Source organism: Meleagris gallopavo, chromosome 5 (assembly GCF_000146605.3).
Source record: "Meleagris gallopavo isolate NT-WF06-2002-E0010 breed Aviagen turkey brand Nicholas breeding stock chromosome 5, Turkey_5.1, whole genome shotgun sequence".
NCBI classification, from domain to species: domain Eukaryota; kingdom Metazoa; phylum Chordata; class Aves; order Galliformes; family Phasianidae; genus Meleagris; species Meleagris gallopavo.
Window position 1 is genome coordinate 11,168,570 of NC_015015.2, and position 15,975 is coordinate 11,184,544.

Here is a 15,975-nt window from a genome sequence, read left to right on the forward strand (position 1 = left end):
GATTAATAGATCCTACATACAACAGTATATTGAGAGGATACTTATTTTCCTCAAAGATTATCTATATATATATATATGTATATATATATATGTATATAAAAATATCTAATACTAGCAATACAACTTCATGTTTCAGAGATTTAGAAAAAAGGAAATGGAATTGTTATTTTTGCTGAAAGCCTCCCTCCCTCTCCCTCCCTCAGATAAGCACAGTTCTAAATTTAAAAAAAGGCAAAACAATATATATATATATATATTGTTGATTTCAATACATGGAAGTTCATATTTGTGTCATAAAGCATCATAATTCCTGTCAATTCACTTGTGTTTCAGCATTATATTTTGAAAATTTCCCTTTCAAGTGTTGCCTCCTGCATTCTGCCAGGCTTTAAAGCACGTCTGCTTGTCCCACTACTACAAATAGAAAAGCTTTGCAAGAGTGACATGATGTCACAGAAACGCAATTACATGCTCCTGAAGGCAGAATTAGCTTTATTTGTAACAGCTCCTCGACTCAAAATGCACCTCCACAAAAGCCTACAGGAATGGATTTCAAATGAAATTGAATTCTGCCTCTGTGATGTGCCCATAACAAACAGATCCCATGCAAACAGTAGATGCACATAAGCACAAACACTCATATGGTTTCAAGACAGCACAGCATCACGTAGAAGCTTTCTGGAACAAACAATTTGTATTTGTGCACAATAATTGGAAATGGTTCACACACAACATTGTACTCTTGGCGAAGCTCAGAGGAAGATGTAGGCACAGACCAGCCCTGCTGGAGGTTTAGGCTGATCCCAAAAGGATTCAGAGAGCTGCCGATGGCCATTGTACCACCCTGAGATATAGAAAGCTGATTTTAAAATGTCTGAGAAGTCACAATGGCAGTTAGATGTTGCCTACACTACTGAAAATCTCTCTTTAAGAAGTCCAAGATTCAAAACTATTTCAAAACTAAAGGGAATGTAGCTAAATGTTTAAAATACATGGTCACCTTCAAAAACAGCTGATCTACATATTTTTTAGGCAGCACCCAGCTCGGGAAGGATTTAATTGAGTGATAAATCATCCCACGCACAGAATAGAGAAGGCCAGTCCTGGAGATCAAAAATCGAGCTCTGGCTGCTGCCTGCAGCTGCAGTAAAAATGTAATTTCAGCAGTGCCAGTGTGCTGACATGCACACTGCTGTTTGTCGACTCCAACTGAAATTCTCTATTTTTAGCCTTTCAGCTACTTTCAGATAAAATTCCTGCAGATAGGAGTAGCTGTATAGGTCAGATAACATACAACTCTGAAACCACAGATGACCTCATGCAACTACAAAGAAAGGTCTGTTACTTAAAACAAGGCTAAAATTTAACCCAGCTATACTAAAATTAAACAGGGAGCATTTTACAGTCCCATTACAAGGCATAAAACAACAGTCACCATAAATTCATGGCGTATTTACTTGTAAAAAGAGTAATTAATAACCCCAAGTAGATTATCTCTGAGGCAGCACAACACCAACGCTTTCTCACGCTCGCTGGAGATTTTACAAACACCACTGAGAATCTATTTTAGCTGTCATCTGAGAATTGTTTGTCCAAACTGAAAAGTCATTGTTCTTTGTCACAATCCACAAGACACATTTTGTCATGTCCCACACTTCTAGCTGACATTAAGGAGATAAAATGAATAAATGTAACTCAAACTTTCTGGAATGAGAGTCCATTTGTAAGGACGCTTACTGACCACAGACCCAAACAAGCAGTCCACGGCGATTTTTCTCTGTGCAAAATACACTGTACTTTCCTGTTTTCTTCTTCATTCTTCATGTTTGTTTCTTTATATACCAAAAGGCACCTGTTTCCTTCAAAATGCCATTAATTTCTGATAGATAGAAGCATATTTATGAGTGCTATCATTCAAGTCTTTCTTACGTATTTAAAGATAAATGTATATAGCAGAATGGATATATCTCACACTAGATACAATACAGATTGAGAGGATCAGTTTGTGCCTATTGCTCTGTCACACTCATAACTCTCTTCTGGTTTGCAGAATATTTGCCAGATATTTATTCACAACAAACACTTCATGAGGTATCACAGTCTGCTAGTTGTGGCAGAAAGCTTTTTTCCCCACAGCATACTTAAAAAAATTCTACTTTTCTTTATAGTAACATAGACAAGCCCACCACTCCAGTTTTCTTCTTTTCTACCTTAAAGCAATGACATTGTCTCTACCTGCCATCTAATCTTTCAAGCAGAGCCAGCACTGAAATAAGGGGTCACATAGCAGTTAACTGTTAATTTGCAATTACAGAACAAGTCTGATGTTTTCTGACTTCAAGTCACTTGAAAGGAGAAACTCCGTTTGTCACAGAGAATGAAAACCAGAACAGAATAAGGTTTGCTCTCACACTCTCTAAGGAATTGTAGGTGGAGTTATATAAACAACAAAGCAACGATCAAAGGGAAATCTTGGGACTGTAATATACTGAAGTATTAAAGGAACAGTCTTTTATCTATCATAGAGGAAGGAAGTAGAGCATTGAGACATGTGTAATAAATACAATTAAAAATCAAAAAAACAAGCAAGTCCTCAAAGAGACCGAAATCAATTAAAGTCTGTTTTTTTTTTCTTTTTTTCCCCCTTATTCTATTAAAAGCAGAAGAAAGAACCAAAAGTGGAATCTACAACAAAAATTACACTCCATCACCTAGAAGAACCAGCCATTCAACTCTATTTTAAGCTGAGCTTTTCCCCTCATCCTATGAAAAAAGCTCTGTTCAATCACAGACCATATGCTTGTTCACTGTCAGCCTCAGGCTTACCTTGTCCTCCACTCTGTTCAGCCTGGCACCAATCGTGTTACTCCCTCGATCTTTGCTTTTTTCTGTGAACAAGAAACATTTTCATATTAATATATGGTGTTATAACAAAATAGCACTAAGCCACAACAGGGTGTGTATAAGTAGCCCACCAACACAGTGTAACTGAACACCTCTACCAGGCTGGTAGTTTTATTTCTGAAAAGCAGCTTTTTGTTTCTTTTTATAGTGCAGGCCCAAGCCACGGCTTTTAACAGCCTGTAAGTTTAAGGCACTTTCAACCTTAGCTTTATGCTTTAACCTGGGAGATCAAAACCGGTCCCAAGTTAGTTAATATTTTAATTACTGTTTAAAAAACAGTGTACAAAAATAAGTACGAGCAACATACTTGGACAGTGTTTTATCTTTTTTTCTTTCTACATACCATACAGAAAAATAAACTTGAAAATGACAGTAACAGAGTTTTGATTAACCAATCTTGCTGCTAAACAAACTTAATACCTTGGGCTCCTTTTCTACTTTCTTTTCAAAGATAACAAAGATGAATGTGAATATTATTGATTTCATAGGAACTCTGTATCTATAGTACACCATTTTACTGGAAACAGGTTGAGCCCCAGAGAGACTAGAGTCATTATCTTGGAAAATCCAGTGAAAGTAGGTGCTATGGTTTAACCTGGCAGGTGGCTGAGCACCATACAGTTGTTCACTCACTAAATCCCTTCCCAGTGGGATGGGTGAGAAAATTGAAAGGAAACAAACAACAAAGTAGAACTCATCAGTTGAGATAAAGCTATTTACTAAGAGGAAGAAATTAAAAAAAGGCAATAGCTGTGCCAAATATACCTATATGAACGTGTATAATAAATGATGCACAAGCAATTGCTCACCACCTCCTGACTGATGCCCAGCTAAGCTCCTGCTCAGCAGAAGAGCCAGAACTTCCACTCCCTTCAAAGCACCTTCCACACAATGTCATCTGGTATGGAATACTCCTTTGGCCAATTTAAGTCAACTGTCTTAGTTCTATTCCCTCTCAGCTCCTTATACTTTCACTGAGAATGGCCTTGACTCTACAACAGTGCTTAGCAGCAACTGTAAATACCAGTGTGTTATCAACACTGTTCTTCTCCTAGAAACAAAACACAGCATCGTACCAGTCACTCTGAAGAAATTAATTCCACCTCAGCTGAAACTAAGACACCATGTGCTTTAAATATCTAATTAAGAACAGCCCTATTTAAGAAGGTGTTGCTAACTAAATATTGCAGATACCTAAACTTCAGGTGACAACTTTTTAAAATTGTTGTAACAAAATCAAAAGTATTTTTAAAAGGATTTTCCACTAATTATATCTTCATAAAATAAAATTTAGACATATTAATTTACCTGAGACAGAGATGAAAAGAGATGGCTTCCCTATGGATTGATCCAACCTGTAAACAAAGAAGAATAATTTTTAGCTATTATCAATCTGAAGTAGCATCTTCATCAGAATGGGAGGAGACCTCTTCACAAACAAGAAATGTGAAGTTCAAAAAGTTATGGTTTGTACAGTAAATGAACCAGCATTAGATTTTAATGGTCTTTAGCTATCTTTAGCAAAAGTGAAGTTTTACCATGCCCGCTGCTTTTCCACATGAACAGAATTGCTCTTTCCTCATTTCTTTGGTCTACTGTAGCTTACTTACAGCATCCATCTGTTCTCTCTTTGTTTGCTCCTAAGTGTAATTCCACTAGAGCAGGCGATGTTATTTCACTCTGTACGAGCACATCAAGGGATTATGGCCTACAGTCAGAGTAAGCTTAGTCTGAGGCAATGCACACAAGTATAATCAAAACAGTAAATCTCAGTTATCAGATTTTTAAGCTCTCTGCCTTCTTCATCTTCTGTAAAAATAATGCTTTATTTGAATGACATTTTTGTATTCCGTGAATTTGCACAGTCCAACCAATACAGCATTTGTCATCCTATCAGTTGTTATACCTCCTCTGTAACTCCTTGATTCGCACCATCAGGTTGAGATGACCCTGGGAATACTGCTCAATAACATCTCGGACATCGTACGGCTTTCTAGCTTGCTGCAAAATAAAAATCAGAAACAGATCAGTAAGCCACAAAGATGTATGAATATTCCACGTAACGTATTTTTTTTCCAAAATCGAGAAGTAAATTCTTCTAAACCCATTTAACATTTTATTAAATTTTCAGATAATTTGACCATTGTATGATCATATATTTATTGTGGAATAATTATGACAGTTCTGATTTAATCCACCTTTTTTTGTTACTGCATGTCTACATAACTTTTGCAAGATTATCCATTAAACTTGAGGCCAAGAAAGTATGTCTGCTACTTTGCTCAGAACCTTGTGGTCACTTTAGAGCATCTTCTGGAAATCAGTTTTATTCTCATCAGCTATTAGCCAGTAGAGAACTCTTTTGCAGGTGCAAGCACTTATTCTCAGCTTGTGCTCTCAGTTCAGTTCATACTATGTGAACCTTAAACCACAGTATTGGTTGAAGCTGCATGACTGATTTCCTTTTGCAGAAAGCCTGGTTCAGCTTTCTAATCTACTGGGAAATACTGGGAAAAGACCGGAGCAAGAAATGATGAGAAGGAAAGGCCTGGGTTTGTAATTTGTATTTCATGTATGGGGAGATCTTAATCCAAGCTATTAGTGATAAAAATACTTTTGTGAATTATTAAAGGCAAATATCATTTTTTTCCAAGAAATATTGAGACTAGCTGCAAAGTAACTGAATGAACCAGTCAAAGTGTAGTAATAAACTCAAACTGAAGCAATGATGCTCTAACACAACAGAAGGAGAAGAGTAGGGTCTAGTCTTCCTACATCAGACTGAATAGTTACACCTGACATTACAGAAGAACAGAACAGGCTAGAACAGAGTACAACAGAGTACAACATTCAAGGTACAATATTCAAGGTGAGGCCACACCAATGCTAAATATAGCAGGAGAATATGGCTGGTTACACTGTGTTCAATGCACCCCAAAAAGCAGCTTTCTCTCTTGGCTTCCAGGGCACGTTTCTGGCTCATGTTGAAACTACTGCCACCAGCACCTCAGGCCCCTTTCTGCTGAGCTGCTCTTCAGCCACTTGTCTCCCATCTGTGATGTGTCTGTTGTCATTCCATCCATTTGCATTTACGTTTGTTGAACTTCATGCCACTTCTGATTGTCCAGTCAAAAGCACATCCTGGTTTAGTACTGTCAGCAAATCTGATGATGCAATCAACTCCTGCATCCAGATCACTGACAGAAATGTTGAACAGAACCATTCTTTGATCTGAGTCATGGGGAGCACTACTAGTGACCAGCCACCAGCCAGATGTAGCTCAATTCGCTTCAGCTCTTTGAGCTCTGCCCTTCAGCCAGTTCATCACCCAGGGTAACATGAACCTGCTCACAGTAAGAACATTTGTCCAGAAGGATTCTGGGGATGGTATCAAAGGCCTTACTGAAATCAAGAAAGATTAGATCCACTGCCTTCCCTTCATCTAAGCAGGTAACCCTGTCATAGAAGTCATCAAATTACTAAGGCAAGACTTTCCCTTCATGAACCCATGTTGACTATGCCTAATGACAGCTTTGTTCTTTAATTGCCTTTCAGTAGCACCCAGGACAAACTTTTACGTATCTTTTCTGGGTACTGAATTAGGACTGACAGATCTGTTGTTTCCTGAATCTTGTTTTATGCCTATCTTGTGTACAGGGGTATAACATTGGCTAGCTTCCAGTCAGCAGAGACTTCCATGACCTGCAATAAACTGTTGAGAGGGGTCCAGCTTTAACATCTGCTAATTCCTTCAGTGCTGTGATGTGAATCCTGTCAGGCCCCATGGACTTACAAACACTCAATGGATACAACTGGTCTCTTACAATTTCGGTGGCCACAAATGGAGAGTCATTGATCCCCATGGACCCCTAAACCTAAACCCTCTACAATCAATTGCCTGGGGACACTGCTAACTAGCTCCTTGCGTAGCTTAAAGTTTGCTCTCTTAAAATCCAAGGTGCCAACTCTGCTGACATTTTTCCTCCCTACACTAAAAATTTTGAACTCAACTGCTACATGATCACTGTTTAGAAAATGTTCAAGGTTTAATGAAAACCTATTAATTCTCAACAACATCTCCATCAGCTGAAGTCATCCAAAAAACAGGACTGAAAATTTCAGTGCAGTCTCCAGTTAAATGCAGGGAAAATCTCCTATGATAAAAATGCATTGCAGTGCACTTCATCTCTTGAAGAAAACGCTTTTTTGTATGTTTTGAGGGGAACAATTTCCTATTTATCAAGTTTAATATCTCTGCTTTATCACACTCCCTTGTTCAGGTAAATGAAATACTGGATAAGTACCAGATTAGAATGGCAGTCAGTCCATTTTACAATTAAATTACTTTTGACATCCAACTGTTGTCTTCAGATACTGCCTTAAGCTGTTTCAAAATCTGCACATCTTCTGAAGATCAATTGTTCTGCATCTAAATAATAGCTTTTGTTAGTCTCCTGTTACATTTTGCTCTTATTCCACCTGCTCTTAAAAAACTAGAGTTCGGCACTTCATCTTTAAAACTCTCTCTTCATATATTTACTTTTTCAGTAAAATATCACTTCATTAAGCAAATTGCGTTTCAGTCCGCCAGGATCTCAGAAACCAACTGCAAACCTTGGGCTCATGTGAGATACTCACTTATTTGACCAAAGAGCACACAGAGGAATTCCCAGGAAAGCCAAGTGCTTACACACACTGCAATCATAACCGACAGCCACAAAGAAGCCTGACCCAACAGTGGCATAAGCCTGAAGTCTTGTCCACAGACTAGTCCTGTAAATGTAATACTATCAAAACAAACAAACAAACAACCCCCTCCCCAAAAAAACAAACAACTTTACTATCTTCATGTGATAAACCAGCAAGAGACAGGTCTGCAAGATCAGCTCAAAAACTTCAGGTTCAGTAAAGCACTTCAGCAGGAAGAAGCACCAAGAGCTTTCTTCTGCCTTCCATACTCTGCAGCAGGAGTCTGATGGTAATTCTAAATAGGTTACTGTCTGGTTTCTGTTTATCATTTAACAAAAACTGAAAATGTGGAGTAAACATAATTTATGAATGAAGTTCAGTTTCCAAGCCTGATGGAATATTTAATAGTCAGTACTGATTATTCTGTAATTACTTCATAGTGAAAGCTGACCTTTCAAGAAAAAATACTCATGCTGCTGCTGTTGACAACTGAATTTGTTAGTTCTGTAAAAGGAAAAAAAAAACCACAGCAGACAATGAATAAGTATTAAAGAAAAACGCACAAGCCAGTCCCACATGTTTCCTTAGCTTCTTTCCACTCCTTTTTTCCTCTGCTAATCGACTTATGGTAAAGAATTTCCTAAGTGAGAAAGACTTTCTCCCATTATATATGAAAATTCGCACAAATCACCAATGCCAGCACCAAATTAGAAATGCACACAAGTGCCCACTGCTGTTCCCTTGTAGCTGCATTCAGAGAGAACTTTCCCAAAGGCAGACCAGGGAGAGGGGAATCCCTGCAAGGGTATATCTGGGAAATGTAACCAAGTAACAGTCAAATAAAATGGGCCTGGGATCCTTTGAAACAAGGACACTTTGAACTTCATTGTTTGCTACAGCCCAGTATGGAGATTAGGAAAGATTACACACATACAACTCATGATTCATACTGTGACAAACAAATTTCATATGGTGATGTGTCTAAATGCAAGATTTTCCAGTGAAATCATAACAAACCAGGCAACGGTTACTCATGTCATTGGTGGAAATCCAAGCTGTATCTTTAGTTTATTCTATGTATAGAATACTTGCCATGGTGAGGAGCACAAAACAAATTAAAAGCATATTTCAGAAGGGAACTGAAAAAAAAAAAGTTTATAGTTGACAATGGGAAATCAGATCAAGTCCCTGGTCTCTGGGTATTTTCTGGTGGATGACACAATTGTATCCATGTGCATAAGTCACAAAACATTTAGGAACTTTCCTAATTGGAAAACAAATGTTATTTACCCATGAACTCAACCAGTGGAAATATCTAACAATGGTGATTTGCTTTCTGAAAAGCAAATCTAGGATGGAGATACCTGATTTAGACCTAATGTGAAATTTACTTTTGTGTAGGAGGGGTGGACAGAGCCCAGAAAACCATTAATTTCTAAGCACCGTTTTCCCTATAATCTATGGAATCCTTTCATAACACTGAGTTCATCTTAAGTGATGCACAAGACTTATGTTTACTACTAGTAGACCTTTCCTACACAATTTGAATGAGTCCCACAGACTTTGCAAGTGTTATAGCTCATTTACAAGAGCATAAACACATCCATAAAAAGGGCATTAATTCTTCAAAATGTTATGGTGGGTTCCTACACAGGCATCATCATATGGACTGTATTCAGACCTAGACTTTAAAATACACCATAAACTTGTCCCCTTCTTTTGAAGAGGAAATGATTTGTATGTGTGATGCTTCACATACTATTGCTTTTCATGTCCTTTGAAATGTCTTTGTTTAGTTTCAATTTGTTTTTAATTACCATTTTTTTTTAAACAGGAAGTCCCTGCTTTCTAACTGACATTTGTCCTTGTGTTGTCATCACCACTTGTTATTGATTGAGGTCTTTAAAACAACGTATCTGCACAAAATTAGACATACAGGTGTATCCTGCAAACAGCTGGTACAGTTTAAGAAGCATGCTGGGTTCATGCTGAGACCTATTTTGCAAAATTTTGCTCTTCCTTCCCTTCTTCTCGTTCTTCCCCTTCCCAAAAACTTTGAAGGCATCTCTAGAAAATTCTTCTTTTAAGTGCTGACCTTGCAATTAATTCTTCCAGCTTACTTTAAACATTAGCAGTCCAGTGAACTTTAGCTGAAATATACATAATTTTTTTTCCATAGATAAGGGAAAAATCTGAATTTACTGTTAGGAAGCGACTTTTCACATAAACACAAAGTTTCAAAGGCAAGTATCCGCCAGAAAACAGCTTCTATGTAGACGTCTGAAAGATTAAGTTTTCAAAATGCGTATTCTGCTTTAGCTTAATTTCAGGTATTGTGTAGGACTGATTAACACAAAGTATATACTTATTAAAATGTTTAAACATGTGCCAAGTAATTTCTTCTGATTATTTTATGAGCACATAATAGAACAAAGCAGATTTACAACATACATTTGAGGAAAGAATAATAAGAGTGGTTATCTTCTAATTACAGGAGAGGTTTCCAAAAGCACCTCGTGGCTAGAATTTCAAGGTGACTCTGTGCATTAGGTTACTTAAGTGCTTTTGAAAACTGTACTTTTGGTGCTCTCCAAATTTCTAAACTTGGTCATGACCTTGTATTCAGAAATTATGGAAAAGTATCAGGTATCTCCCTATTGGAAAACTCTACTTCCAACAGGAACAGAAGTATATCATTTCAACACAGTAGTGACTTCAGATATTTTACTTTATCTTAACTTAGATTGTTAGTTCATTACTAGCAGCTCATATTAATAATTCAGGAAGCATAAAGACTACTAAAGAAGGATAAGAGACAGCCTTGTCGACGAGTTTTGTAGACAGCCAGGAAGAGGTCTTTTGCAGGTGAGAAAGTAAGAGCACGACCGAGAAACCAGCTTAGTAAATGGGACACTGAATACAAACAAGTTTCGAATAGGAACTGAATAGTCCCATTCTATTCAGTGAAATGCTTTTTCAGCTTCTATCAAGTCACCTGCCGCAGGGGAGTTTCATTTATTTGCCAGGTGGATAATGTTGCACACAGTGTTCAGGCATTTTCCAAATCCGTTTTTGACAATTACCACCTGGGAGGTAGATATGTAATGTGTAGATTTCTTGTTTCTAAATAGCTTTGCTAATGCCATGGCAAATATTTTATGTTCTGAATTTATGGGAGCAATGATTCTGTAATTACCAAAGACCAAAGAATCACAATCAGTTTGCAGAATAAGAATAAACTAAAGTGTAATGAAATTGGCCACATTCAATGCCGTTTCTCATTGAATAGCAATGGACACTTCACTGAAATGGGCCACATCCCTTTCCAAGTTACAAGTGCTGACCAGCCAGCACTATGGAACTTCTCAACAAAAATAACTACAGAAATTATTTTCCAGTAGCCAGATTCCATGGCTTTCTTAACTTTAGTCTAAGAAAAATGTTAGGTGAAATCTGCTAGCAGAAACTTTCTGAAAGTGTTCCCATCAAGAAAATCCTTATCGTGGGAGATTTCAGCCTAAACAGTCTGAATACTTTATCCACAGCTGAATGAAATTTGGGGAAATATACAGCAATATTAGCTAAAAATTGGCTCATCAATTTTGGGGAATACAAAAAGATTCACAAAAGAAAATTACTAAAAAATTCAGGTGATGGTTCTAAATTTTGGAGCTGAAGTCAGAATCCAGGCTTTGAAGTAGCAGCAAGCAGCAGTTTATAGAAACGATGCATTCATGAATAGTTAATTACCATCATTTTTTTAATTCCTAAATGCTGTGCTCTTCATATATTTGAAGGATAAAAGATCCCTCCTCATCACAACCCTTTTTTTGGTGTAGATTAAGAGAAAGCTTTTCAATCTCTTCCATACAGTAGCGCCAAGTTTATGCTCAAGTATGCATGTGGGCAGTTAAGCTCTCCTCTTTCTTTGCATTTTCAGCTGTGAAGCCTGTTCTACGGAGACTGTCCCTTATTAATTCATTTTAAGTCAAATTATATATTTCTTATATACATGTATATTCACCTGGTTCAAATCAAGCTGAAGGCTGTTGAGACACGTGTTTTTACGAGATTAACTAAATTGATTTTAAAACCACATTCATAGAAAGTTTGCAGTCACAAATTTTTATCCATACCAGGCAACCAAGTAAATTAGTTACTGCAAAACACTCATTATATTGCAATATCCCTGCAAGGGAAGAGAGGGAAGAGACACGCTGGAAACGTTTGTTGGTGGGGGCTACAGGAGTAAAGAGAACAGACTGTCGCAAGTTGTGAAGGAGGTGTGCAAGCTATGATTAGGGACAAGTGAAAAGGATGCTGAAACCTTCCAATCCACTAGCAAATTTCCATTCCAGTTTCTTATCAGGACTTCAATATCATTGACTAAAAGACAGAAATAAGGCTGAGGTAGTATTTTAATCTCTAATCCTACTGACTCAGCATGACAGTAACATACAGCTCAGAATTAATGGAGACATATGAGAATGTTTGCACTGTGAGAAGGAGGCAGCGATAACGGAGGGTTAAAGGTCAAGTCCATTAGCAGAAAATAACATTTTAATTCAGACTGCATTTCAAGAGTTTAGCCTATTTTCAGTGTGTCCACAGTTGACTAGCCTGCTGCTAAACAACTGCTCTATTCAAGTAGGGAGAGAATAGTGGGTGTAGCTCTCCGTTACTGAAATGAATTGTGTCAGTCTCTTAAAGTTTCTAAAAGAAACAATGAAGCAGGAGAATAAGAGGGCTTATTAGGAAAAGCAGCTTTCTATTCACTACTCACCTGAAACTTTTTCTTCGCCACAAAATACTGCATTCTTCGAATCACTTTAATTGCAGCGCGGTGATGTTCTCGCAGCCTGTGGGAAAAACAAGGCAGGTGAGTGAGGTGAAGGAGCATCTCCTTCCAAATGGTGAAATAGCAGCCTTTAGTAAGTGCTTCACCAACATGTAGATGTGTAATGTAAGGAGTAGCAATTCATCCATTGTGTACAACACAGTACTATTTCGACCTTCCCCACCTCCCAAGAATGCCATAAAAGTCAGGATTTTATCTGCCCCACGTTGGGTTTGCATACATGTCACAGCAAGAAGTGTTCACCTAACCTCTTTGTCAAAGCAATCCTCTACTCATCTTTCCCGATTCAGCCATGCACAGCTTTTGCACACAATTAGAATTCATGTTTTCCTTTCACTCAGTCTTGTACAAGACATCCCTTCATGAATATCATTTGGCTTTCAAAAATGATTTTAAAAATACTGAAGATTTTCAAGTAATTGCCTGCTAAATAATCCAAATGATCCCGCAGTAGCTGAATGTGACCTCAATATACACATGCATCTCCAAAGTGAACTGGAAGTGTACATAAATACAGACTAAGCCTGAAGGTCTTTAAACAAATGTATCTCCTTCTCATGCATACAAAATAAGATGACAACTAAAAATAAAAAAATAAAAAAAATTGCTATACAACTTTTCATACTACCTGGCAATATTATTTTTCAGAAGGAAATGTATGTAAGAAACCTGTTTATTAGAGGAACAGTCATTTGCCATCTTTCATAATTTTTAATGCTTGTAAGAAGGACAGTTTTTTCTTCTTAACATTACAGCGCCAAATCTAATACATAAAATATCTGTTGATGACTTATTCTACTTGCTCACTGTATTACTATTCTTCAGATGTGTTAGAATATCATTATTGGCAAGTATATGACAATGTTTACTTCTTTTCAAAAAGGTTGGAACCTCTAGTATTTTGAGTTTTCATCCCAAGACTTCCAGTGATGGCTTAAGCACAGGAGCAGACAAAGCAGAGCTGGTCTTAGATATTCCACGTGTTTTTCCTTTATAGATTGTTAGTAACAAAGCTGACAGGAAGGGATACTCCATATTGAATATCTAAGTCTTGTAAAAGATTGGCTATTTAGTATATTATAGCATGGTATTACCCAATTTGTTTTAGTTAAACACAGTCTGAAGTATCCGTGAACATTCAGTTAACTCCTCACAACAAATTTATCTCAGCAAACAGAAATTTTGCATGTCCCAGTGATGGACATCAGTCCTCTGAAAATATGATAAGAAGAGCCTTTATGAAAACTCTCACTTTTGAGTGGGAAACTAGCTTTCTCCAAATGCAAAAGCCAAAAACAAGACCGAAATACATTCATTTTCTACACGTACATACTGCCTCTCAGCTGGTGGCTAAATAAAATAAACAAAATAAAATTAAAAAAAATAAATAAAAATTGCTTTCTCCTGATACACTGTAAAATAGGATAGCTTTCCAAATTAATAACATAAGCTTTTCAACACAGGCCCACTGTCCGCTATGTGCATTTACATGGAATAACTGCACCTCAATGATTATGCATTGTTCCCCAAATCTGCAATTGGGTTTGTATGGGAGGCCCTTCTCAACTAATGCTTACTGAAGGGTCTCACAGAGACTCTGTGCAGGTCCCCTCTCATGCACATTTGACTGCAAGATTGTTATAAGAATGGGAATTCACTTATAAGTGGGCCAGCTGCCTTCTTGGATCCACTCCCAGTGAACTGAGTCAGCTCAATGCTAGTAAGTGGTATTCCCATTGCGAGAGCCCTTGCTGAATCACTGCTCAGGACAGAGACAACATCCCCAGAACCAGAAGGCAATAAAGAATTTATCTTTTTAAGTCCTACTTCACAGAGTTAGATCCAAAAAGATAAATGCTGCTGAATTTGGTATTAGGTATTAAAGTTGTGATAGCGTAACCTTCATGCAGGTATGCATACATTAATGTACACACAACAAACACCTTATGACAAATGGAAATACACTTCACTTGCAATAAAACTGCTTGTAGTGTTTTGTTTTATGCTTCATTTCCTCTGGGGTGTCCTTCACAGTCCATTATTTTTAAGGAAAATACTTTTCTTTGGGGCACACGGTCACCAATAAAGTACACCAAATCCCTCATCCTCTGTCTCAATGCAGAGGATCATCTGTACGCAAGGCAGCAGGACAATAAAAATGAGATTCACCATTCAGTCACATAACAATGCTACAAGACCAAAATGATTTTCCAATGCTGCAATTTTAAATCAATCCTTTTTCAGTGCTAACATGAACTTCAGTGCCAGGAATGGAAGTTAATATTTTGTTCCTTTACATTTCCAACTGCAATAGGAAACCTCACAGTAAACTTCTGCTTATGCCGTAAAATCTAATTCTGCCCAACAGGCTGTCCTGCTTCCCTGAGATTAAATGCTTCTGCAATGAGGGAAGGGAATAAAGCATTTAATTAGTAGCCAAGGTTATGATTCACAGTTGTTTGATCTCTTTTGCAAACTGGTAACAAATGCTTCAGTAAATTGAGAGCTTAAACATTAACTGGCAATATTTGTTTGTTCAGCCATTCGTGACATCTCTAAATTCTAGTTACAAAATGACTGCCTGCAATCTGGAGGGACATACAGAGTCATTGTATGCGAAATAGCTACACAATGCATTATTATCCTCCAAGCAAAATCTTCATGAAGACTGTTTTATGTTATTGTATTTTAAAGGAGCGTGGAGGGAAATTACATCATCTGAGAGTGCTTCTAGGTACAGGGACAGCACACTTTCATGGTTCATGATCCAGAGAGAAAGCGGGAGACATCCTCTGGAGAATTACTTCTGCACAGAACACATCTCCAATGCAGTGCCAGGTGCATGTCACCTCCTTGTTCATGCTACAGCTGGGTCATCAGGAATCAGGAAATTTTCTCCTTTTCAGGCAGGGACTTCTGAGACACCTATGAGAGCTTGCCTGTTTCAATCTATTGTGGGAGCTAAACACTGTTTCAAGTGAAATCCCTACTTCATACAGGCTTAGTTATGCTGAAATTTGGTAGAAAAGTTGTTTGGTAAGTGCACTGGTCTAGTATTAAATGGGAAGGTTGGTGGCCCTGCCTGTGGCAGGGGGGTCGGAGATTCATGATCCTTGAGGCCCCTTCCAACCCTGGCAATTCTGTGATCTGTGATTCTGTTTAATTCTGCATTAGTAACAGGGGCAGTAGAAAAGACTTTTGCCCTTTAATGAAGCTTTTCTTCTCTCGTGAGCATTCATCAGGCTTAGGCTCTCACTGTGCCCACTCACCTCGTGATAACTGACATCTGAACTGAATTGCCAACCACCATTTGAGTAATTTCAATAACCCCCAGGATGTTATTTTCAAAAATAAGTGGCTTTCATAACTGCAAAATCAAGCTAAAGATTACTGCTTCCAATACTAGACAGCCTCTCATTGTGAGCTTTTCTGGGAAAAAAAAAAAAAAAAGCAAAAGCAGATTAAAGGGACTTTGTTGTTGTTTTTCAAATAACACTTTACTTTTATTTTGCTCCCATAAATTT

The 15,975-nt window shown here is 37.6% G+C and overlaps 1 protein-coding gene across 1 annotated transcript; it reads right to left on the reverse strand.

Annotated features, from left to right (window-relative positions):
- Positions 1–2,736: 2,736 nt before the first annotated feature.
- LOC104911036 (potassium voltage-gated channel subfamily KQT member 1-like) lies at positions 2,737–12,495 on the reverse strand. The gene is made up of 4 exons (XM_019616153.2): positions 12,377–12,495; positions 4,811–4,905; positions 4,213–4,259; positions 2,737–2,888 (listed from the first exon to the last, which is right to left on the reverse strand). The coding sequence occupies exons 1-4, from the start codon at positions 12,491–12,493 to the stop codon at positions 2,782–2,784; spliced, it is 366 nt and encodes a 121-aa protein (XP_019471698.1). The 5' UTR covers positions 12,494–12,495; the 3' UTR covers positions 2,737–2,781.
- Between the last annotated feature and the right edge of the window lie 3,480 nt (positions 12,496–15,975).